Source organism: Trifolium pratense, linkage group LG7 (genome assembly GCF_020283565.1).
Source record: "Trifolium pratense cultivar HEN17-A07 linkage group LG7, ARS_RC_1.1, whole genome shotgun sequence".
In the NCBI taxonomy this organism is placed as follows: domain Eukaryota; kingdom Viridiplantae; phylum Streptophyta; class Magnoliopsida; order Fabales; family Fabaceae; genus Trifolium; species Trifolium pratense.
In genome coordinates, this window is record NC_060065.1 from 4874998 (window position 1) to 4900917 (window position 25920).

Genomic DNA, 25920 nt, shown 5'->3' on the forward strand with positions numbered 1-25920 from the left:
TTTACTAATAATTGGCGGTGTGAGATAATATTTATATTTAAGGTAACAATTGAAAGATAATCTTAGGTGATAGAGCACCTAAGTAGTGTCCAGTTTAAAAACTCAAGACTAAAGATATAGTGCTTACCTATTTCAATGAATGAATAGCACATTTAGTTAATTCATATGTACATCCCCAATTTTATTTGAAATTAGATATATTTGAATCTACATATTTATTTGTTTACATATTCATTGACATTTGACGAAATATGTATGCTTACGAGGAAATCACTCATGTAACCATTTCAAACGTCGACATCATCGCCGTCAAAGTCATGAAACCGAGCACACAAACATTATCGGATCATTTGTTAAGCTTGAATAACCATAGTCCAGTACAAAGCACTATGTTAAGGGTGGAGTGCCCCGTTACCAATGATCATCTTGAGGTGGATGCTGTTAAGAAGGAAAAAGCTGTCAACGAGCAACCGTAAGACATTTCAAATCAGATCAAGACCGATGCCTAAGGCGTGTCATGCTGCTAATCGAGTCAAGAAACAAGTTGGTCGACTTCTTCATTGTTCCATGGCGGAATGGACAACTCAGGTCTCAGAGACTATGCTTGGAATCAGGTTAAACTTTCCACTTTTATTTGGTCCACTTTTCTCGATTATGAGTAAACATTAATGAGACTGTAACTATTGGTGACTGTCATTATAACATCAATATCGCCCTGACTATGTGTTATGTTCAAAAAGTGAGAACAATACTCATTATAACTCTTTTAGTTTCTGAGCATAAATAATGGTCTAAGAACCCTTTGCCTAAATCCATGATCCACTATAAATTAAAGGGTAAATAGTGTTATACCCCCCTGCAAAATAGGCGAGTTTTGCGTTACCCCCCTGCAAAATATTTTTTTGAGATTACCCCCTGCAATGTCAAGATTCTTTGCGTTACCCCCCTGGCTCAACAAGTGGGCAAATGACATGGAAGAATCTTGACGTGGCATGACACATGGAAATTAATTTATTTTTTATTTATTTTTAATTGCCAACTCATTAATTAATGTGGGTTTTTAATTAAAAAAATGAAAAAAAAACTTAAAAGTTGTTATATTTTTATGAACTTACTTAAAAGAAAGTTTTTTTTTTTTACTAAAAGTTGTTATTATATATATATATATATATAAATTCTTATATATATATATAATAACTAATAATAGAGTAACCAAAAAAAAATGAAGATGAAAAAAAAACTAATAATAATAATAGTAACCAAAAAACTAATAATAATAATAATAATAACTAATAATAATAGAGTAACCCAAAAAAAAAACTGCAATCACATAGTAACGCAAGAACAATCGCTTTGCCCTAACCCCCAAATTGAAATTGAAAACGAAGAACAATCGCTGCATATGAACGGAACGAAAAAAAAAAGTTTCTTTAAATAAAAAAATTTCTTTAAAAAAAAAAGTTTCTTTAAAAAAAAGATTCTTTAAAAAAAAGTTTTTTTTTTAAAAAAAAAGTTTCTTTAAAAAAAAAGATTTCTTTAAAAAAAAAGTTATCGTAAAAAAAAAAGTTTCTTTAAAAAAAAAAGTTTTTTTCATTTTTTTTAATTAAAAAATAAATAATTACTGAGTTGGCAATTAAAAATAAATAAAAAATAAATTAATTTCCACGTGTCATGCCACGTCAAGATTCGTCCATGTCATATGCCCACTTGTTGAGCCAGGGGGGTAACGCAAGGAATCTTGACATTGCAGGGGGGTAATCTCAAAAAAATATTTTGCAGGGGGGGTAACGCAAAACTCCCCTATTTTGCAGGGGGGTATGACACTATTTACCCTAAATTAAATTCTTCCACCATGATAAGGTTGATTTCCTTGTTGTCATGTTTTAATTTAACCAATATATTTAATGATGACAAGTACCTTTCACCTTCATTTCTATATGATTCTTCTCGGGTGACCACATTTTTATTCCGTCATTCTAAAGATAAATTGACATATAATTTAGCAGTTATATTATTTGATACTGAACTATCTCTAACTCCATTTTTCATAATGTTGTTTGTGTCTTTCTTACATATGTTCAAAGTACTTTGACAGCAACACTTTTTCAAGAGGTGATCATAAAACACAAGCAATTGGTCATTAATGCCACTCGGCGAGATAGAAGTCGCCAACTAATATTTCAGGTTGAAGCATATTCCGCGATAACTACCGCAATGAAACTCGGTCTCGCCACACCAAAACATAATTGCTTTTCTTGCCAGGCGAGGAGCGCCGCAACAAACCGCCCATGGCGGTATCATTTTCGTTTGTTTTATTTTTCATATATTATTATCGTTGAACCTTTAATGTATCAAAGCTTATTTGCAGCAATCATGATTAAATTGCGGGCTCTGAACCATAATGAAGCCAGCCGTCTCTAAACCAATAAAGGCTAACCGGTGATGGAATAAAGGTCAACCTGATTAAGTTACGGGCTCTGAAGAAAAAGAAAATAAAACAAGGTTGAAAGGCCCTGGCGTTACCTGTAAACCTTACGAGTATGGTACGTCAAAAACAGAAAATAAAACAAGGTTGAGAGGCCTTGGCGTTACCTGTAAACCTTACGAGTAGGGTACGTCAAAAACAGAAAATAAAACAAGGTTGAAAGGCCCTAGCGTTACCTGTAAACCTTACGAGTAGGGTACGTCAAAAACAGAAAATAAAACAAGGTTGAAAGGCCCTGGTGTTACCTGTAAACCTTACGAGTAGGGTACGTCAAAAACAGAAAATAAAACAAGGTTGAAAGGCCCTGGCGTTACCTGTAAACCTTACGAGTAGGGTACGTCAAAAACAGAAAATAAAACAAGGTTGAAAGGCCCTGGCGTTACCTGTAAACCTTACGAGTAGGGGACGTTAGAAACAGAAAATAAAACAAGGTTGAAAGGCCCTTGCGTTACCTGTAAACCTTACGAGTAGGGTACGTCAAAAACAGAAAATAAAACAAGGTTGAAAGGCCCTGGCGTTACCTGTAAACCTTACGAGTAGGGTACGTCAAAAACAGAAATAAAACAAGGTTGAAAGGCCCTGGCGTTACCTGTAAACCTTACGAGTAGGGTACGTCAAAAACAGAAAATAAAACAAGGTTGAGAGGCCCTGGCGTTACCTGTAAACCTTACGAGTAGGGTGCGTCAGAAACAGAAAATAAAACAAGGTTGAGAGGCCCTGGCGTTACCTGTAAACCTTACGAGTAGGGTGCGTCAGAAACAGAAAATAAAACAAGGTTGAGAGGCCTTGGCGTTACCTGTAAACCTTACGAGTAGGGTGCGTCAGAAACAGAAAATAAAACAAGGTTGAGAGGCCTTGGCGTTACCTGTAAACCTTACGAGCAGGGTGCGTCAGAAACAGAAAATAAAACAAGGTTGAGAGGCCTTGGCGTTACCTGTAAACCTTACGAGTAGGGTGCGTCAGAAACAGAAAATAAAACAAGGTTGAGAGGCCTTGGAGTTACCTGTAAACCTTACGAGTAGTGGGCGCCAGAAAAAGAAAATATACAGCGAAGAAAGGCAGGATTATCAACACCACCAACAGGAAAAGCTTACACACAGTCAAAACAAGGCGATTCACCATAACGTCAAGCCATAAGATTCTAAAAGCAAGAAGGACACAACCAAACCGTCCGTCATGCAGCGAAACTAGGCGACATATCGCCATACTAGTTACAATCGCCAAAAAGGCAATATGTATAAAGTTATTCATAAATGATATATAATTATATTTAAAGAGCTAAAGACATCGCAGGTGCAAAGTTAAAAAATTTCAAAGGCGAGATTATTTTCAACACCAGACACAAAGTATAATGGAAAGGCGACTCCGAGCAGCGCCAATTCTTTTTAAATCGCCAAGAAGTTACAAAATAAGGCGTGCAAGTCTGGCAGTACGAAAATCAACTACAACAAAGAAGTGGCGAGACAGATTACACCAGAATACCTACAATCCTCAAATATAGAATGTCAAAAGAAAATAAGAAACTCATGTTGAGTAGAAGAAGCAGAAGTACAGACCAACAAAGTTACTAGCCTCAAAGTTTCAATTCGATTTCAAGAAGACAAGGAGGGACGAATCGCGAAAGATGAAGAGGCGAGATTGGTGACAACGCTAGCTTGAAAATGCAAATACAATGAAAAAAGAGGAAGGGCGACTTGCCAACTTGCTCAAAGTCGCCAAGAAACAATGACAACAATATTCAAAGCCACAAATGGCGTATATCAAGATATTCAAAAGTCATAGAAGGGCGTACAAATTATCTAAGAAATATGAACAACAAAAGGAAGGACAAGGCGACAAGCAAACAAATAGTATGAGTCAGCAACAAATAGGCGACATAGAACCACGCCGAGACATAATAATCGCCAAGTTACTTCATTCAAAAGCACTTCGCCTTCTTGAAGCCTCGTGCTTGGGGGGCTGTGTACCGGGCCATGGACCAGGGTGTGATTTGTTAAGGCCCAATACGAAAAAGCCCAATGGGAGCATCTAAAGGAGAAGCGTGAAAACAACCATGAAAAACACATGATAAGCATGATCCACCATGACTTGGAAAAGAAGGAAGAAACTTGGAGAAGAAGGAAGAAGCTTGGAGAAGAAGGAAAAGAAACCGCCCACTACCCATGAATTCCTCTCCAAGCAAGGCGGTTATCAAGCAACAAGAGGGAGATTTTTTGCCTATAAATAAGGTCTGTTTCAAGAGAAGAAGAGGACAATAATTTTTCACTGATTCTACATAGACAGTTGATTCATTCTACACAATTTCTTCATTCTTGCAAAGAGAATCAATTTTTTCTCTGACATACATGTATCAGTTATCAATCTTGAATAATACAAACCCCCTATGTTCTGATCATCTTCATCTGACTTATAAAACTCCCAGGGTTGTTGGGATTGAACCAAGTGTAATCACACCATTTAATCAATAATACAACCCCCTTTGTTTTTACCAGAACATATATATATATATATATATATATATATATATATATATATATATATATTGTTAAGCCATAAGTTGGGAAGGTGAAAAAGGAACAGATGAATTGAAGGAAAGAGTAGTGGTGATCTCCATCGTTTTACTCTTCTCTTCCACTTGCTCGACGAAATTCGAATTGACAACGTGAATTTTATTAAAATTGAAATTAGTGATATGGAATAAATTAATCCATGTGTCATGTTAAAATTGGTCACAGTAAAAACCATTTCTATGGTTGTACAAAAAAAAACAGTTTCTATGGAACTGTTTATAAGTTTTGTTCTTAAATATATTTAGTTGAATTAAAAATTAACTTAATTGAATATTGGCTTGAAGTCCATAAATGAAGTTGATATTAAAAAATATATATAAAAAAAAAACATGTGTAGACAAATATAAAATAAACGGACAAATATAACATTAATATTTTATTCTTTTTAGGTAATTAGTATTGCTGGCTTATTGATGAAAAATTTCCATATAAAACTTTTCAGAAAATAAAAAAAACGGAAAGATAAAATAAAAGGACAACTATTTTTGTTTTAAGTAAGATTAAAAAAAATATATGTGTAGACAAATATAGCATTAATATTTTATTTTCTTAGGTAATTAAAAATATGGATTTGTAGATAAAAAGAAAAAAAATGTGGGAGAATAGGTAATTTAGATTAAAAAATAAATAAAAATAAAGTGATGTAATTTAATCTGGGTTACATACAAAAAATTGGATTTGTAGGTAAAAAGAAAAAAAAAGTGTAATCTACCTATATTAACAAAAACGTGGCAGATGGTCGATGCTCAGTTAATAAATATGTATAGGATATATCGATGCCCAGTTAATAATTGATTTTTATTTACTAAAAAATTGAATTTGTATAAAGTGAGGTAATTTAATTTGGGTTACATACACAAAATTGGATTTTTAGATAAAAAGAAAAAAAAATTGTGGAAGAAGTAACAAATAAAGTGGAGTTTTGTGGTTACAATTGGCCATTTAACTCATATTGATTATATGTTGGTTCCAAAAATATAACAAATTAATTCATATGGCTTAGTGGTAAATGTAATAAGAAGTGTAACTAAAAACTAAAAAATTGAATTTGTATAAAGTGAGGTATTTGAATTTGGGTTACATACAAAAAATTGGATTTTTAGATAAAAAGAAAAAAATTGTGGAAGAAGTAAAAAATAAAGTGGAGTTTTGTGGTTATAATTGGTCATTTAACTCATATTGATTATATGTTGGTTCCAAAAATATAACAAATTAATTCATATGGCTTAGTGGTAAATGTAATAAGAAGTGTAACTAAAAGGTTAAGGGTTCAAATCCTATTGAGAAATGTTTTTAGCATTTTTCTACTAACCTTTTTTGATAAAGACAAAAAATAACCATGAAATGATTATGTGTCAAAAAATGAAAAAGGGGCAAATTGAGAATTTCATTAGTATCTTCTTTTCTTATATAGTAGATTAATTTTGTTGATCATCATGCCCAAAATGTTGCCTAATATGCTCGACAAGATCATGTTGAAGATGAGATCGCCTATCTTGAATATGTGCTCTTCTTTGAAGGTATGGTGCGAGATTTGGATGAGAATCATCATGTGTGTCACTTGTTGAAACATCATTATTGGGGGGCTGATCATAAGAATAATTAAAATGACCAGCATACATGTGTCGTTAGTCTTCCACAATCATGCTATGCAATATAATGCATGCATATAATATATGTTTAATTGTATCCATATGCCAATTACGCACCGGACCACATACAATTGCGAATCGAGATTGAAGCACTCCAAATGCACACTTCACGTCATTTCTTGCTGCTTCTTGATGTTGTGCAAACAATTTTCTTTTATCTCCTTGTGGCATTAGAATTGTCTTGACAAGTGTAGGCCATTGTGGATAAATATCATCGGCTAAATAATACCACATATTATATTGGATTCTATTTACCGAATATTGCACCAACGTCTATATGGTTGGCATTAATTTTTTTTAGAGGCATGCCAATTCAAAAATTGTGCTTTTGTGATGTACAAAAAAAAATTGTGTTTTTGTACCATTAATTCAAATTGAATATATAAAATAAAGTGGGCTCATGAAAAGAATATTTTAATGAAAAATAAGGTGGGTCCAAGAGGAGAGAAATAGTTCTTATTTTAGAAGTAGTACCTAATAGGTACTCAAATGAGTGGTACTCCAATGGCAGGGCCGGTTCTGAGATTTTGGAGGTCCGGGACAAATAATAAAAATGGACCCCTAATAAAAAATAATTTTTTTTAAAAAAAAATCATTTATTTAAATTATAAATAGTATCAACAACATCAAAAATAGTCATAACTAACATAAAGAAAAGGTAATTCCACAGTGTTGAAATTTAATCAAAAAATATAAAATTAAGCGATATATCATTAAAAATGAACCTATTACTTCATAAAATGTAATCTTTTATTTAAAATGTAAACATCAATAATGTAAAAAAAAATAATCATTTTAAAATCAATAATAACAAAATACACCTTGAAGCTAATATCATTAAAAATTGATAGTGTTTTTAATAAAATTGCATCTTAATTTTAGAAATTAATTCTTTATTTTTAAAGAAATAATAAAATGTATTTTTTAAAAAATAAAAATAGTGAAGTTATTTATAAGTAGTGATTTTGTTTTTACTAAAGTAGTGATTTTATTTATAGAAAAACTCACCATTTTAAAAAAAGAAACAATTTTGAAATAGCTTATGAAATGTTGATTATTAATGGGTTAAAATAAAATAAAACAAAAGTACTGGAGATGAGAGTTGAACTCACAACCTTAAGATAAAAAGACTTTAAATCAGGCATGCCAACCAGTGGAGTTAAACCAGTAGAGTTGGCATGCGGTTATTTGGACTTTATGGCGTTCTCGGAATGATAGGATTTTTTTTGGGAGAATTGTAGAGTTATAAGAGATGGTGGATAGAATTAAGCTTGTTTCTTGGAAATGGCTTTTGGCAAAAAAGATTGGTACACCTTGCATGTTTTATGAGTGGTGTACAAATCCTTTTGATTGTATAGCTAGGTAGTTTTGGGTATGGTTTTTTCGGATTGGGTGGAGTACTATTTGTACTTTTTTTTAGAAGTGGATTGAGTACCACTTGTACTTTTTTTCAATTTGTTTTTTATATATAAATATTATTTTGCCGTTAAAAAAAAATAATTATTAGATAATACAACACATATAATAAACGTTTAAAATGGTGAAAGAACACTATAAAATATTTCTATAACATTTTTTTTTTTAAAAAAATATTTCTATAACATCAGCATCAGCACATACTTGACAAAAAAAAAAACTTAATTAGTAAAATGGTCCCTTAAAGGTATTTTTGGTTTTAGATTGGTCTCTTAAAGAAAAAAATGTCCAAATAGGTCCCTTAAAGAAAAAAAAAGTCTGAATAGGTCCCTTAAAGACATCTCCGTTAATTAGTTTGGTCCTATTTAGACCTCTTTTTAGGGACCAAACTGATTAACGGAGATGTCTTTAAGGGACCTATTCAGACTTTTTTTTTCTTTAAGGGACCTATTTGGACCTTTTTTTTCTTTAAGAGACCAATCTAAAACCAAAAATGTCTTTAAGGGACCATTTTACTATTTAAGAAAAAAAAAAAAAAACATAGGAGTACTTGACAAAAAGTACGAGATAGATGTTTTGTTTTGGTGGTCCTCATAATTTCTCAATTTCCCAATTTCCTTCCAATCACATAAATAGAAGGCTGCTTAGTCATAGACCGGTGGACGGTGGTAGTGTCACACTAATTTTGTTTCATAATGTTCCAATTTCCTCAAATGACTTAATAAACAAAATAAATTTCAATTTTATTGAAATAAAAATATAATTTCAAATGAATCTAATAAAGTAAGCAAAAACCATACTAGATTAGTTTGATAATGTTACTAATAAAGTAAGCAAAAAAAAAAACTACTTTCTAACATTTGTATTCGTGTGAATCTGATAGGTCGTATTGGACATGTGAGCGTGTATTTTGAGCTTGTGAGTGAGAGTTATGTACTAAGTTAGTATTAGTACACGTATCTGTCCATCCAAAACCTTAAGGCAGTATGTTAATGAATAACCTCTTTTATAAATTCAACATTTTTCTCATTCATAATTATATTAGACTTAATCACTTACACTTAAAATTCAAGAATGTTTTTTTGGTGTGATTTGTTTGGCAAGGACACGGTTGGCTTGTGGGACTTGGGACCAATTTTATCAATGATTTATGGATTTTGGAAGGACCAGTTTTACAAGGAATAAGATAAGAGTAGTGGAAATGAACGGTTGAAGCTTCATTTCTTCTTACAAATTTGCAGCAACTCTACTTGACTAGTGTTTTACACAATGGGCCTGGAAAAAATATTGAGGCCCCCAAAATTTGGAAGCCCTAGGCTCGGGCCCAGCTTGCCCTGACCCAAAACCGGCCCTGTCCAATGATAGTACCTAATAAGTACCTAATAGGTACTACACCATTAAAGATGATCTTAGAGCTCAAAAAATGCTTACAAATTTTTTTATATTTATCTCTCTCCAAAAACATTAGCAAAGTTTAAACCCTTAACCTCTCGAATTTAAAACCCGTTTTTTTTTTATTCAACAGGACCCATCTTTTTATCAAGCCTTTGGAGTTTCTTGACAACTTAGAATAAGAATATATAATTTTACATTATGAATCAAATTTTATGCCTAGTTCAATACTTTCAAGTTAAAATTGTTATTTCACAACAATAAAACACGTGCAAATAATTCATTATTGTGCAAGCTCAATAATGAAATTGTGATGCTTACTATTTTTTTACACGCTGTATAATTAATTAAAACTAGAGACATCACTACAATTAAAACCAAAGATTAATGAGTTCCTCCTACGACGGATTGTTCGGAAAAATTCGGGTTTAATTTTTTATGAAATAAATTTTTGTCACATTTTGTTATCTTCGCGACCAAACTTTAGATTATCGGAGCCTTTCCTCATAAACCAAAGGACTAATGTAAAAAAAAAAAAAACCAAAGACATAAAAAAAAAGTAGCAGTAATTTTCATTAACAGAGAAACGAACAAACAGTCACAACGAGGCTTCAATAATTGTTTGGTAAACGTGTATGTATCTAGCTAGCTATAAATAGCAGTGATTAACAAGTTATAAGATCATCATCCATCCATCCAAACAAACAAACAAATAGTCACAACGAGGCTTTAATCTGATTCTCAAGATGAGACCTGCTCTTGCTTTACTACCTCTCTTGCTTTTCTTGGTATGTTTCACTTTTCGTCCTTTCAATAGTATAGTACTGGTAGCATTAATACTAATAATATTCAAACAAAATGCTAATTAATGTATTTGAAGTCAGTGGTTAGTTTTGGTGATTTTAATGCAATGCATGACTAGTCTATATTGTTCTAGATTTTTTATTTGGTGATGTTTAAGTATAGATTATTCTCAAAAATTGTTTTCTTAAGAACTAATTTTCATGTTGATAACGAAATAGCTATTTTGATTAGTTTTTAAAGAAAATTATTTTTAATAGAAGTTGAGAGAATGTTATTTTTTATTGATTCTATGGTTTTTTTCAACTCTTTTAATGATAAACTATTTTAATATTCATAGTTTTCAACTTGAGTGATTTTAATTTTTTATACTTTTATCAACATGAAAACCTTTTGATTTGTGCTTTTTTATAAGTTTCTAAAGAATTAATTTTATCAAAATTAATCTTAGAGAATCTAAAATAAAAATGAATCCAAAAAAAATCAACACACATATAGATGATTTGAATTTGAACATTGAGTTAAAATAAGCAACATTGCGTTTGATCTCCTAAGGAAATGAACATGATAATTTTAGTTGTACTATCTTTAATTTTAAAACTGTTTTTAAAATTTGACAAAGTGGATACAAGAGAGTGGACAAATATTAAAATTATTGTTCCTCACTAAACTAATGGACAACTTTTTATCCTTTACACAAATTACATAAAATACTAAAACAATATTTTAAACATCAAACATCATGCAAAGTAAAATTTATTCAATACCCCACGAACCATATTCAACGGGTGGTGAAAGCAAAAAAAATTATTCAATACCTTAAATATTTTTCATATATACAATTATGTGATTATGTCCGGTACTTATCTTATATCGATTAAAGATACCCTTCATTTGTTGAATCAATGTTTATAATATGATTATAGACATACAAATAATGGAGTTAGCTTAATATTTTTTTAGGTGTCAAATATATATGTTTCAGTTGTAATCTAACTAAGGAAACCATATAAAAAAAGATATAATGTTTTCCTATGTTTCTTTAAAAAACTTTCATAGCTATTTAATGTTTTTTTTTAAAAAAAAAACTTAATAGCTATTTTGAAAACAAGACAATATTATTAACAACACATTTGCACTTACACCTCTACTTTTTTTTGTCTTATTTTTGTTTTTATATTTTTGAAAAGTTTGCAGCAACGGTAGAATCAAGAAAGGATCTAGGAGAATACTTGAAACTTGCTGTGAAAGACCAACACACGGCAGAGGAAATTGACGCGAAGGAAAACAAAGAAGTCATTCAAGATTTTGAATCAAGACCTAATGCTTTCCTTTATCATGGGATAGATGCAGAGGAAAAGAAAGGAGCCATTAAAGATTTTGAACCAAGACCTAATGCTTTCTCTTATAAAGGAGCCATTCAAGATTTTGAATCAAGACCTAATGGTTTCGTTTATCATGGGATAGATGCAGAGGAAAAGAAAGGAGTCATTAAAGATTTTGAACCAAGACCTAATGCTTTCTCTTATAAAGGAGCCATTAAAGATTTTGAACCAAGACCTAATGCTTTCCATTATCATGGGATAGATGCAGAGGAAAAGAAAGGAGCAATTAAAGATTTTGAACCAAGACCTAATGCTTTCTCTTATAAAGGAGCCATTAAAGATTTTGAACCAAGACCTAATCCTTTCCTTTATCATGGGATAGATGCAGAGGAAAAGAAAGGAGCCATTAAAGATTTTGAACCAAGACCTAATGCTTTCTCTTATAAAGGAGCCATTAAAGATTTTGAACCAAGACCTAATGCTTTCCTTTATCATGGGATAGATGCAGAGGAAAAGAAAGGAGCAATTAAAGATTTTGAACCAAGACCTAATGCTTTCTCTTATAAAGGAGCCATTAAAGATTTTGAACCAAGACCTAATCCTTTCCTTTATCATGGGATAGATGCAGAGGAAAAGAAAGGAGCCATTAAAGATTTTGAACTAAAACCCACGGTTTCTAGCAATGAAGAAAATTACATTGATGTTAAGTAAAAGAAGGATTTTGAGCCGAATCCAAGTGTCATGAAATATGTTTCATAAATAAGTGTAATAATATGCGCACAGTGTGTTGGTCGTCGTCTGATTGGTACGTCGTTTTCGGTTTTCTGTCTTGTTGTGGCGTTCATTTAGTTCATATTGAAAGCTCAACTTCAATCAATTGCAGATTCAATCTATGATTTGGAAGTCAACGTTGCAGATCCAGAAGCATGGATATTTCGGTCACTTTGATTTTATCATATTATTTGTAAGCATTTTACCGTTGTAATGTTATTATTAACTTGGATATTGTGAGTTTGTTCGCAGATTCATCCTTTTCGTTTTTAGAAAAATTGAATTTGTATTTCCGTCTTATGTATTCTATCAATTATTGAAACGAATGAATATCTTATTTTTAGTATAAAAATATGTAATAATAAAATAGAAAGCGTATTATGTAGCTTATTTAAGTAAGCCGCTGCATATGTTCAATGATTATTAAGTATGTTTTTATATATGAAAAATTTACTAAGTATGTATGATGTATTAAGCTCTTTGAATAAATGTGATCTGATTGATGGAGCTTATAGTAAAATAAATTGTCTTTTTAATTTGTGGTGGATGGGTTAGAAACTTTAAAAATGTTTAGGTGATCTTATATAAGATTTTTATTGTGATTTTAATCAATTATGATGTAGAGATGTAGTCCCTCCGTCCCAAAATATAAGATCTAGTTGATCACTGCATGTATGTTGATGCACAATTTTAATCACTAATATCTTTAATTGTCTATTTGTAAATATTATAAAAATTTGATATTTTGAAAATACTCACACTGCAACGTTTTGAAAATGAGGCAGCAGACAAAAACTGTTACTTAAAGACAAAAAACCGTACCTCTGTCTTAAGGCAACAGTTAGCCAAACCGTAGCTTATACTGTGTTTAGGAACGGTTTAATGACTGTGGGTACAGAAACTATGCAACAGAGTCAAAACTGCTGCCTATTCCACTTTATAGGTGCGGTCTTGAAACATTGCTTTAAAAACTGTTGCCTAAACTTCAAAAATGTTGTAGTGCTATCAAAACAAATCAAACAAGATCTCATATGTTAATGTTTACATCTATATGTTATTAAAAATATACGGTCAAAACAATATAAATGAATAGTACATTTGGCCAACGATCTTATATATTGGGACGGAAGGAGTATCGACATTCAATTTGAATTGGATACTGAAGGTTATTTGGAATTATTTGCTTCCATTTAAATTGGATACCGAAGGTTATTTGGAATTGGAGGTTTAGCAGTTCCATTGATTTTGATATGTAATCAAATTTTCTAACTGTTGTTTTGTTCAACATGTAGATATTATGATGCTTATATCCACATTGAATTTTGTAAGCATTATGTTACATGAATGTAGTAAAAAAAATTGATTAAATGAATATAGTAAATATTGTGTATAGCCGAACTCTGGAATATTAGGACCCTTTTCCATGAGAACATAGGGTTATAAACAAAAAAAAATCAAGTTGTCTTATAATTGCTGGTATCTGACTCACACTATGGATACAAATTTCCTACTATAACTGTGTGGATGTAGTTAGAGTATGAAATCTAGATAGATAGTGGAGATATTTTTATTGTATGTATAATTTAAATTGTCAGATAGTGACTGAAATTAATTATTACGTAAAACTGTGAGTTTTTTATTTGTGACATGTTGGCCCATGATCACGTTCATATCCCTTCCAATAATTGAGTTAGGAAGAAAAGTCTCATTTGAAGCCAAATAGACTACTATTACTTCTTGGATTCAAGTTATCAATCAATCTCTCACGAATTTCATAATTAGCCTTATGAATGGACTAAGGATCAACCTAAATCACTATCTCAATTATCCGCTAAATGTACATTATAATTAAACTAATGTATTCTTGTTGATCATAAACTGTTGAGATTTTGTGTAATTCCATATTGTTTAGGCATTCTGCAAGTAATTAACAAGAATAGTTTGTTATGATTTGTTGCTTAGGTGTCAAATAATATATATGTTTGTTAGTTAGGGAGTTAATAACCACATTTGAGTTTGTTAGGGTGTTAGTTAGAAGTTAGTTATGAGCTAACTTTGTTGCTTATGTTATGTGTGAAGCAGCTTATATAAATGCTTAGATGCATTTCATTGGTGATCGTATTGTATTGTGATTTTGGCCCATTAGTGGATGAATAAAATTATCTCTCTCCCTAAACAATTTCAATCTTTGTTGAGCCAATATTCATTGCTTTTCATTCATTTTCTCTTCTCTCATTGCTTCTGCAACATAAAAACCAGTTTGTGCAAGTGTGTGTGTGTGTGTGAAGCGCGTTCTGCGCCTATTGAAGCAGTGTATGTGTGCGCGCTTATGTTTGATCAATTGTTGCGCTAACATCTGCATATTTCTCCTTCTGCTGCAACTGGTTGGCCTCTCTTACAAAACCTTGCATTATCAATGAATACCGCTGATTCAACAATAACTTTGGCTGTTTATAAAAAAAATGAATTCAAAAGGTTTAAAGAGTTCATGTGTAAAAGGTTCCGCATTCATGTAAGGATTATAATATAAACAGAGAAACAAAGTTTCAAGAGAAGTTAATTAACTTAAAAGTTTAACATACCAGTAGTATTACTAGTAGATGAATCCAAGATATAAATTTTATTCCCATATTATTTCTACTTTCAACGTTGAATTCTTCAGTTATCTCTTCGGTCAAATGAGTATCAAGATATAAAAATAATTTGGCTTAATTAGACTATTGGTCTCTTAAAAACATTTTAGGCTTCACAATGATTCCTTAAAGACATATATGTTTGACATATTGGTCATTTCCGTTAAATTTTAACTCCAAATATAACAAAAAATTCCAAACGTTAAAATTTTAAAAATTAATAAGGTTTTTGGTGGACCACTTACACTTAATGACATCCACAATACAGTCAACTAAAACTAACGTTTTTTATAAAAAAATTGACGGAAAGGACCAATGTGAAAAACAGATGTGTCTTTGAGGGACCAATCCAGACTTTTTTTCTTTAAGGGATCATTGTGAAACCTAAAATGTCTTTAAGGACCAATAGACTAATTAAGCCAAATAATTTTTATGTTGTAATTTTTTGTTAAAAGTTTCTTAAATAAAGAATTTTTTTAAAAAACTTTTGAAAATTGGTTTAAATAATTTTTTTAAAATATCGTTTTAAGTATTTTATCATTTTATTATAATTTTTTTTGGATCATAAAATATAAAAAAAAAACTATAAAAAAGGAGCTATTTTAAATAACTTTTCATAAAGATTATTTTTGAGATATTTTTTAAAAAAATTGTGATTTTTATAAAGTTAAAATATCTAACATGAATATTTAAGTTATTGAATGTCAAAATCAAGGGAGAGACAATAAGAACATAATAAGGGTTTAAAAGGTTCCGAGTTCAAGTCTCGATAAAGAAATAAAATACTAATATTAACAACTAACTACTTTGACGTTTAAAAAAAAGAAGAAGAAGATGATATACATTCTTGAGGGAGCCCTAAAATATCCTAACCCAACATTAGTATGAATATGTTTTAAAATTAAAGCAATCGCCAGTTGGTTCAGTGGTGATTGACGCTGAATTTGGTAGGGAGGACCATAATTTGATCCCCGCAACTGCGATCGAGAGGGATCTGGAATCACTTGATGTCAGAACTGACCCCCGAATCAGATTAAACTTATGGTTTAAAAAAAAAAAGCATTCATGATAACATTCTTTTTTTTTCTTGATTTTTTGGTGAAATCATAACATTCCATTTTAGACGGGTTTATTGAATGCAATAATGTATTACGAATTTTTTTTTACTAAATAAAAAATATTTATTCATTCAAATTGATAAGAGTACATCGATGCAATATAAATTCAAAATCACTAAAAACAAAAATGATCAATTTGCGAACAAACACGGACAAATTATATTGTTTTGTTTCCTTCAATTATTTTACATTGTCCGTTTGTGGACAAACAAAACAAGAGCAAATATGCACGGGCTGAAGTTCGAATTCGATCATCTCACTTATCCAACTTAAGGGTAAAACTTCTGGCCAATGGACTAAAAAACAAGAGCCAATGCAATTATTGTTGTGAACTATTATAGCTAGCAATAATGTATTACGACTAATGTTAACAAATTTTCTTCAGTTTATGCGTTTGATACTCAATTGTTAGATGATTTTGTAGGAGTGCAAGTGTTTAAGTCATTTTAAATTTTAATTAATGATTTGCAATTTTGAGAAGCTATAGTCACAAGAAAGGGCCATTAAAATTGGCAAATGCTAAATAGTGCCCCCGGGGCACTCTTTAAGCCCTTAAATAGTAAGTTTTTTATAGAATTTTTATGGAAATGCGTAAAGTCAACGCATTGGAAATTGAAATGTTTAATTTTTTGAATAAAAAGTTTCTCTTAATGGAATGCTTAAAGAGTGCCCCGGGGGCACTCGTTAGCAAGACCCATTAAAATTTCCTACCATTACTGGTATGAGTTATATATTATATATATTCTCTAGAGAAAGAAAAACATAAAAATATTTGTATGTAGAATATTTTTCTCTAACTCAATTAGTTTACTTCTCAATAAATAAACAAGAAAGTGGAAGCAAATTAATGTTCTTTTATTTTTTTTAAACACAGGAAAAAAACATTTAATGTTCTTATATATATATATATGGGGAGGGATCAAATTACACCGGTGTAACATTTGAGTAATGTAACACCGCTCAATAACGTTTTAACGAATACAAATTTTACAAAATCCACCGTTTGATTGAAAGTTTATATCTTATAGACCGTCCATGTTAAATTTTACAAAAATCTAAAATCGTTTGATATGTTATTGAGACCGATGAAGATTAATGATTTATGCGATTTTATTGAATACAGTTAATCTTGATCTATCTTAAAAATATATCAAACGATTTTAGATTTTTATACAATTCAACATGAATGATCTATACGATATAAGTTTTTCATCCAACGGTGGATTTTGTAAAATTTGTATTCGTTAAAGCGTTATTGAGCGGTATAATATTACTCAAATGTTTCACCGGTGTAATTTGATTCATTCCCTATATATATATATATATATATATATATATATATATAATTAAAGAGTGATGAAGAAAATATGTGTGGTTGTGGAAGAGGGTGATGTTTTGCTTTGTATGCCATGCCTTGCTTTAACAAAGAGGGCATTATTGTTGCAGGCTGGAATCTGGAAGGATAAGAGAAGATAAGAGAAGTTATATGGAATCTGGCATTGTTGTAGTACATCCCAAGATCATTGAATTTTTTTAATTTAATGGTCATTTTCATTATGGACCGATACACCCATTACGAATTATATTGTTTTGTTTTCTTCCAGTTTTGTTTCCTTCAATTATTATACACTAGGGGAAAACCCGTGCAGCACGGGTTTGATTAAATATATAATTAAAATATTTTTATAAATAAAAAATAATAATTATTTTAAATATAATAATATCATATAGTTAACTGATAGATATTAAAATAGCTTATTTAATTCTTCTTCAATGTATTATTGGTCAAAAAAGAATAAGAAAATATGAGAAATTTTCTAATTTAAAATGATCTTGTTCAACAGCATTTTTTATCGGCAGGTCCTGGCAGTTTCCAGGACTGCCAGGACCAATGATTATTCTCAGTTGGAATTGCCGGGGATTGGGCGGCCCGAGTGCAATTCCTAACCTACGTAAGCTCGTCCGGGTACACAAGCCGGATATTTTGTTTTTATCTGAGACTTTATCTTATACTAGACATCTTGAAACTATTCGAGTTTTATTGGGTTTTGATTCTTGTTTAGCTATCGATGTGGAGGGACGAAGTGGGGGTTTGACAGTGTTATGGAAGGAAAGTGGTCATTGTAGGATTCTAAACTATACCAGAAATTTTATTAACTTATTAGTGGAGGATGAGGAATGGGGGGAGTGGAGGCTAACCTGTTACTATGGGTATCCGGAGCGTAATCGGCGAAGCAATGCTTGGGTAATATGTCATTTCTTCCTTGGTGTATCATTGGTGATTTTAACGATCTACTTTCTCAAGAGGATAAACGGGGCAATCATCCCCACCCGAATTCGTTGTGTATGGGATTTCGACAAGCGATTAGTGATTGTGATCTGTCGGATATTCCACTAGAAGGTTATCCGTTCACTTGGATAAAAAGCCGTGGTACTCCTCACGTGATTGAAGAACGGTTGGACAGGGCAATGGCTAGTACAAGCTAGCTCCATCTTTTTCCTAATGTGAGGTTATCTAACCTTTTAGCTTCAATTCAGACCATAGTCCGATATTGTTGCAATGTACTCCTTCTTTTAGATCTCGGTTCAATGGTTCTTTTCGCTTTGAGAATAGTTGGTTGAGAGAACCAGACTTAGAGGAGGTAGTGCTTGATGGTTGGGGTGTTCACGAGACTATTGAGGTGGTGGACCGTGTAGCTAGATGCGCTAACAGACTACAAAGATGGGGAAAACATAAAAAGGTGAAATTTAAGGAGGAAATTGATGAATGTGTGAGAGAGATGACGGTGTTAAGGGATAACCAGGGGGAGGAGGAAGGCAAACGATATCAGGAGATTCATGACCGACATGCTCTTCTGATGGTTCAAGAAGAGAACTATTGGAAACAACGCGCGAAGATGCATTGGCTTAAAGAAGGTGATATGAATACTAGTTTTTTCCACAAGTCGGCAACTGCTCATCACAAGAAAAAGAAGGTTAGTAAACTTGTCGATGAAGGTGGCACCGAAGTTCATACTCAAGAGGAACTTTGTGAGGTAGCGAAACAATACTTTGATGCTCTCTTTAAACCTAAGAATGGCGAACAAGAACCGGTCCTTAATCTAATCCAGACGTGTGTGACAGATGAGGATAATAACTACCTTGTAGCACCTATTACAAAGGTTGAAATTCAACAAGCTTTATTTCATATGCATCTGGATAAATCCCCAGGGCCTGACGGATTTAATCTAGCTTTTTATCAGAGGTTTTGGGAGCAATGTGGTGATGATATTTTCTTGGCAGCATCTAACTGGTTAGAGAGAGGGTACTTCCCCACAAGTCTGAACGAAACAAACATTTGTCTCATTCCTAAATGTGACAATCCGATATCTATGAAAGACCTGCGTCCTATATCTCTCTATAACGTCCTCTATAAGATGATATCTAAAGTACTTGCTAATAGGTTGAAGATTTGTCTCGATAAATGTGTCTCCCAAGAGCAATCAGCATTTTTGGAAGGTAGGTCGATTCTTGATAATGCTCTTATTGCCATCGAAGTGATTCATGCTTTGAAGAGGAAAACTACAGGGCGCAGAGGTGAGTTAGCACTAAAGATTGATATTAGCAAAGCCTATGATAAGGTAGACTGGAGTTTTCTCCGTGGAGTTCTGACTAGAATGGGATTTGGTGACGTTTGGATACGTTGGATAATGATGTGTGTAAGCTCTGTCAATTACTCAGTACTCATGAATTATGACAGAGTTGGACCGATTATTCCGGGTCGTGGGTTGCGACAAGGAGACCCTCTTTCTCCTTATCTGTTTATTCTGGTAGCGGAGGGTTTGACTTCTCTTATTCACCAGGCGGTTGGGAGGGGTGATGTTCATGGAGCGAGAATTTGTCGTGGCGCCCCAGAGGTGTCTCACCTTCTATTTGCGGATGATTGTTTCTTGTTTTGCAGGGCAAATGTAGCAGAGGTAAATCAGCTTATGAGCATTCTTCATACTTATGAGCTAGCCTCTGGCCAGGAAATTAATTTGGCCAAATTCGAAGTATTTTTTAGTCGCAATATGTCTCCTGCCGATAAAGAAGACCTATCCCGTATACTTGGTGTCCGTCATGTTTTAGGAACAGGTATATATCTTGGTCTTCCGTCTATGATAGGAAGGAGTAAGAAAGCAATCTTCTCTTACATCAAGGATCGTATCTAGAACAAAATGAATTCTTGGAGGGGAAGAGCATTGTCTAAGGCCGGGAAGGAGGTTATGATAAAATCTGTGCTTCAAGCCATTCCATCATATGTTATGAGTATGTTTATCCTTCCTACCTCACTCATTGACGATATTGAGAAAATGTTGAATGCCTTTTGGTGGGGAGGCAGAGGTAACAACAATAAAGGGATCCACTGGTTAGCTTGGGACAGACTTGCATGCCCTAAGGCGAAGGGTGGTTTAGGCTTTCGTAATTTTGAAGCGTTCAATATGGCTATGGTGGCTAAACAAGCATGGAACATCATTCAAAATCCGGACTCGTTGGCGGCTAAACTAGTTAAAGCAAGGTACTTCCCACGCTCATCGTTACTCGAAGCATCTTTGGGTTATAATCCTAGCTTTGCGTGGCGAAGTATTTGGAAGGCTAGAAAAATTCTTTTACGTGGGTGTAGGTGGCGGATTGGTAGTGGCGACAGAATCCGTGTTATGTATTATCCATGGCTGCGTGGAAAGGGTGATCGCTGGGTGTCCTCACCTCAAGTGGAAGATGTGTATCATTTAGTTGTTAAAGACTTGTTACTTGAGAACTATAAAGCGTGGGATATAGCTAAGATTCGTAACTTGTTTACAGGCCAGGTAGTGGACGAGATTATTGCAACCCCTCTTATTAGTTCGAGTAAAGAGGATAACGTGGTTTGGGAGGAGGAAAGGAATGGATGCTATTCAGTTAAATCTGGTTACAATCTAGCCATGAGATGTATTATCCGAAGCGATAGACACCATGTAGAGGGCAATTGGAATGATATTTGGAAAGCTCAATCTCCTCACAAAACGCGTCACTTACTATGGAGGTTGTGTAGGGGGTGTCTACCAATGCGAACCCGCTTGAGACAACGTAATGTACAATGTGAACTAAGCTGTCCTGTGTGCAATGTTGAGGTCGAAGATGATATTCATGTATTTTTTGGATGCGTAGCAACTCGCGAATGTTGGTCAGTCGCAGGCCTGTCACAGGTGCTGCATAATACAGCTTACCAGTTGGGGCTGTCGCAGAAAGGGTATTTCGAATGTGCAGAAATGTGGACAGTGCAATGATAGGACGAGTTGCATCGTTATTTTGGTGCATTTGGCATAATCGAAACGACAAGATCTAGAATGACAATATTCAGTCCCCGAGCCAAGTTGGAAGCATGGCGTTCGTCGTCTGGAATGAGTGGTTTACTGTCCACCAACTACAGCATCATAACGTTATCCCTGTTGAGGATCCTAGGCCGGTTAGGTGGGAGAAACCAGGAGTGGGATGGATAAAGTGTAATGTTGATGCTGCGTTTGTAGTTATAGGTCCGGTGTTACTTCTATGGGTATTTGCTTTCGTGATCCCAACGGGCATTTTGTGGCTGGCTTGACTCAATGGCAGCAGCCTGTTTGTTCCATAGTGGAAGGCGAAGCATTAGCACTATTACATGCTATGAAAGAAGCTATTCATCATGGATTTGAGCGAGTTCAATTTGAAAGTGACTCAAAGCTGTTGGTTGACGCTATCCATTCGAGAAGACGTGGCAACTCGGAATTTAGTTTAATAGTTAACGACATTATTCTTCTTATGTCATCTTCTTATGTAAACTTTGAGGTTAAGTTTGTTAGGAGACAAGCAAATTTGGTAGCTCATACTCTTGCTAGGGCGGCCAATGTTTGGGCTAGTTTCCATAGATTTGAGATTATTCCCTTATGTATTGAACATTTATTAGTTAATGATATGAATTAAGTTTGTTTGGTTCAAAAAAAATTGTATGATGCCTTTTTAGAGGCGGCACATCAACAAAATCGAGACATAAGAGCAATTTAGAGTTCGCTTATAAAAATGTCGTAAAATAAATTATAACCTTTAACTTCTAAACTTTTGCATAGGTCATATACATTCAAATTATTTCTAATGTAGTTGAGACATACATCTTTTTTTTTACAAAACATACCAAATCCATGGTTTAAATAGAAGGAAAACTTCCGATCAAATTGACGTGCTCCACAATCATCACACTGCAATGACCACATTTATTCCATAAAGCAATCTTTAAACTTCAATCCTTAAAAAGGTGAAAAATGGATATTGAAAATAGAATAACATTCGTATATATACTTAAAAAGATAAATATATATAGTGGCTGACTTACTTGTTGAGAATATATATACACATAATTTGCTAAAATATCTATATATAGAAAACATACAAAATAATTTAAATACAAAAAATGAGAGAGCATAACCAAACAAAAAGTATGTGATACGGGTGAATAGATATTAGTTATATAAGGATCAGTGTTACATTAAGAAACATTCCAACAGTCATAAGATTTAATTGTAATGAGTGTTTAGTTATCATTGCATTATATTTTTACAAATTAACTATGCAAAGGTTAATTCATAGCATAAGAAATTAGAACTCTTTATGCAAAAACTACAATAACACATGGAGTTTTATTCTTTTCATTTTAGTGTGCCGTTTCTTTTGCAGATAATCAAAAGTCACACTATTAATTTGTGTTTCCAATTATTTGCAATTAAGCATAAAATAAATCTCATAACCGATTTCAATTATTTTTTCTTCTATGGACTAATAATAGACATGTTATTGTTCTCGTATTTATCAATTCTTTTTTTCTAAAAAGTCTGATATCAAATATAAAATTATATTCATAGTTATACAATAACTGTTAATGACAAAAGCAAATAAATGAATTCCATCTCACTTGCCTTATAAGCTAACTGCTTTTGGAGTTGGTTTTGGCAGTTACAAACTGTTGGAGTTTGTTGTAAATAGTTTGTTAGTTAGTTAGATTGTTAGTTTGATCCCTTCAATATATAAGATAGAACATAGTGCTTGTATTCAATCAATTTTTTCATGAATAAGAATTTCTATCTTTTGCTCATTTCTTTCTCTGCATATTCTTCTAGTTTCTCTGCAACTACTTCATCTTGTAGCTTGCATTCATGGCATACACCAAGCACAAAGTCTATTCTTCACATGGTATCAGGCCTCTAATGGAGGTATGCCATTGATTGATCTTTTCTTTTTCTGTTTTCTCAAGCAATTCTTCGTTTCGTTTTGCTTATTCTTTGTTCTGTTCATCTTTTTCTCTTCAAGATTCATCACAATCTTGATCTTTGTTCTTCAATTTTTCTCTCAAATTTGCAATCTTTTCTTTGATTCTTCATAATCTTTCACCATGTCAGTTGATAGTAATGCTGGTGTTCATGGTGGCACTGCTCAGAGTCACAACAAAGGGTACCAAACAGATACTCTCAATCCCTATTTCTTACATCCTAATGAAAATCCTGGGCTTGTTTTGGTTACTCCTTCTCTTTCTGGCTCCAATTATCACTCATGGTCACGTGCCATGACTATGGCATTGAAATCCAAGAAAAAACTTAGGTTTATCAATGCTACTCTTCCTCGTCCTGATGACGAATATCATGACTCAATAGCTTGGGATCGTTGCAATACCATGATTATGTCATGGATCACAAATTCTGCTGATGTTGAAATTGCTCAAAGTGTCATTTGGATGGACACTGCTTCAGAGGTTTGGCTGGATCTCAAAGATCGTTTCTACCAAGGAGATATCTTTCGTATCTCAGATCTTCAAGAAGAAATTTACACTCTCAAACAAGGTGATAGTTCTATCTCTGCTTATTATACCAAAATGAAGAAACTTTGGCAAGAATTAGATAATTTTAGGCCTATTCCTGAATCCAATTGTGTCAATAACTGTGTTGCTATGGCAAAGATGAAAGAATACAAAGAAAATGATCAGGTAATACGTTTTCTTAAAGGCCTAAATGATCAATACTATGCTGTTAGATCTCAAATTATGCTCATGGACCCTCTCCCTAAGATTGCTAAGGTTTACTCTTTACTTGTGCAACAAGAGAGGCAGATAGTTATTCCTATTGATGAATCTAAACTGTTAGCAATCAATGGTTACAATTCTTATGCTGGGAGGGGTCAAACTAGCAGAGGTAGGGGCTATAGAGGTGGTGGTAGGTCTAATGGAGGTCGTGGCAAAGGTAAAATGTTATGCAGTCACTGTGGCCAGACCAACCATATCATAGATAACTGCTGGAAGAAGTATGGATACCCACCTCATATGCAACACCTGCAGCATAATGGAAATAATGGAGCTGTCAATAATTGTGTTACTGGTAATGGTGATGATGATGAGTCCCATACTGTTACTTGTGAAGAGGAAAATGTTGACTCAGAAGCTGGGAAACTGTTGCTCACATCAGCTCAACAAAAAGCATTGCTTGCACTCCTCCAAGGCTTACAATCATTGCCCTCTCATAGTATTAACCATGTAACCACAAACTCAGGTACACTTTGTACCATTCCTACTTCAAGTGACTCCAATGATTTTATTCTTGACACAGGAGCCACTGACCATATATGTTTTTCACTTCAATTTTTTCAATGCATCAGAAAAATTAACCCTATAAACTTGAAATTACCTAATGGAACCATAGTTACTACCTGCTATTCTGGCACAATTGTATTTGATCAAAACGTATATCTCACTGATGCATTATACTTTCCTAATTTTTCTTTCAATTTAATTTCTGTACCCAAACTTACTGCACATTTACAATGTAGTTTAGTCTTTGATGCTAATAAATGTATGATACAGGATCATTGCACAAAGAGGATGATTGGTGTAGCTGAATTGAATCATGGACTATACATTCTCAAATCACCAGCTGTTAGTTTAGGGTCAATACCAAATAAAAATTGTATCAATTCCATTTCTAGTTTTAGCTTACATCAGTCTAGTGTTAATGCACATAAGCCAGTTGATTGTACTATATGGCATAGAAGATTTGGCCATGCATCTGATGTAAAACTTCTTGAAATCAATAAAATTTTTCCTTCTGTTCAATTTGTTCCTTCTTCAAATCCTTGTGATACTTGTTTTTATGCTAAACAAAAAAGATTATCTTTTAATCTCAGCTCTCATGTGTCTAAGCATAATTTTGATCTCATCCATATTGATATCTGGGGACCACTAGCTATTCCTTCAATGACAGGACATAAATATTTTTTAACCATTGTGGATGATAGATCAGGATTTACTTGGTTATATTTCATGAAAGCAAAATCAGAAGCTTCTTTGCATATTCAAAACTTTTATTCTTTAGTTAAAACTCAATTCAATTGCAATATTAAGTCCATTAGATCTGACAATGGACCTGAATTTTTACTCAAAGATTTTTATGCTACTAATGGTATTATACACCAATGTTCATGTGTTGCCACACCTCAGCAAAATGGCATTGTGGAGAGAAAGCACCAGCATGTCTTAGGTATAGCTAGAGCTCTCTTATTCCAAGCCAATCTACCTAAAATATTTTGGACTTATGCTGTTGGTCATGCAATACATATCATCAATAGATTACCATCTCCATTTTTAAAACAAAAAACTCCTTTTCAAATGCTTTATAATACTTTACCTAACATTGAAGATCTCAAAGTTTTTGGTTCTCTTGTTTTTGCTGCAACTATTTCTTCTCACAGA

The 25920-nt window shown here is 33.0% G+C and overlaps 3 protein-coding genes across 7 annotated transcripts; all 3 read left to right on the forward strand.

Moving 5' to 3' along the window:
• Nucleotides 1-10097: 10097 nt before the first annotated feature.
• LOC123896820 (organ-specific protein S2-like) lies at nucleotides 10098-12764 on the forward strand. Of its 5 annotated transcripts, none has more exons than XR_006804644.1 (3): nucleotides 10147-10303; nucleotides 11507-12446; nucleotides 12525-12764. XR_006804644.1 is itself a non-coding variant. In XM_045947207.1 (3 exons), exons 1-3 carry the CDS (start codon nucleotides 10262-10264, stop codon nucleotides 12350-12352), a joined length of 816 nt encoding a protein of 271 aa, XP_045803163.1. In that variant the 5' UTR covers nucleotides 10147-10261; the 3' UTR covers nucleotides 12353-12764. The 5 variants fall into 5 exon arrangements, 4 of the variants coding, with proteins under 4 accessions (XP_045803160.1, XP_045803163.1, XP_045803164.1 ...); XM_045947207.1 differs by having other exon boundaries at nucleotides 11507-12101; nucleotides 12174-12764; XM_045947208.1 differs by having other exon boundaries at nucleotides 11507-11861; nucleotides 11934-12764.
• A 7595-nt stretch (nucleotides 12765-20359) lies between these two features.
• LOC123894331 lies at nucleotides 20360-21448 on the forward strand. Its single transcript, XM_045944297.1, has one exon. The coding sequence runs from the start codon at nucleotides 20360-20362 to the stop codon at nucleotides 21446-21448; it is 1089 nt and encodes a 362-aa protein (XP_045800253.1).
• Nucleotides 21449-23901: 2453 nt separating this feature from the next.
• On the forward strand, nucleotides 23902-25439 carry LOC123896821. The gene is made up of 2 exons (XM_045947209.1): nucleotides 23902-24724; nucleotides 25036-25439. The coding sequence occupies exons 1-2, from the start codon at nucleotides 23917-23919 to the stop codon at nucleotides 25068-25070; spliced, it is 843 nt and encodes a 280-aa protein (XP_045803165.1). The 5' UTR covers nucleotides 23902-23916; the 3' UTR covers nucleotides 25071-25439.
• The last annotated feature ends 481 nt before the right edge of the window (nucleotides 25440-25920 follow it).

Excerpts from the sequence above, each read along its gene's own strand:
- LOC123894331 (XM_045944297.1), top strand. The coding sequence starts at position 20,360 with ATGAATTCTTGGAGGGGAAGAGCATTGTCTAAGGCCGGGAAGGAGGTT.
- LOC123896821 (XM_045947209.1), top strand. The coding sequence starts at position 23,917 with ATGGACACTGCTTCAGAGGTTTGGCTGGATCTCAAAGATCGTTTCTAC. Across the intron at positions 24,725-25,035 it reads CCATGTAACCACAAACTCAG|GATCATTGCACAAAGAGGAT; the intron begins GTACACTTTGTA and ends TGTATGATACAG.
- LOC123896820 (XM_045947204.1), top strand. The coding sequence starts at position 10,262 with ATGAGACCTGCTCTTGCTTTACTACCTCTCTTGCTTTTCTTG. Across the intron at positions 10,304-11,506 it reads TACCTCTCTTGCTTTTCTTG|TTTGCAGCAACGGTAGAATC; the intron begins GTATGTTTCACT and ends ATTTTTGAAAAG.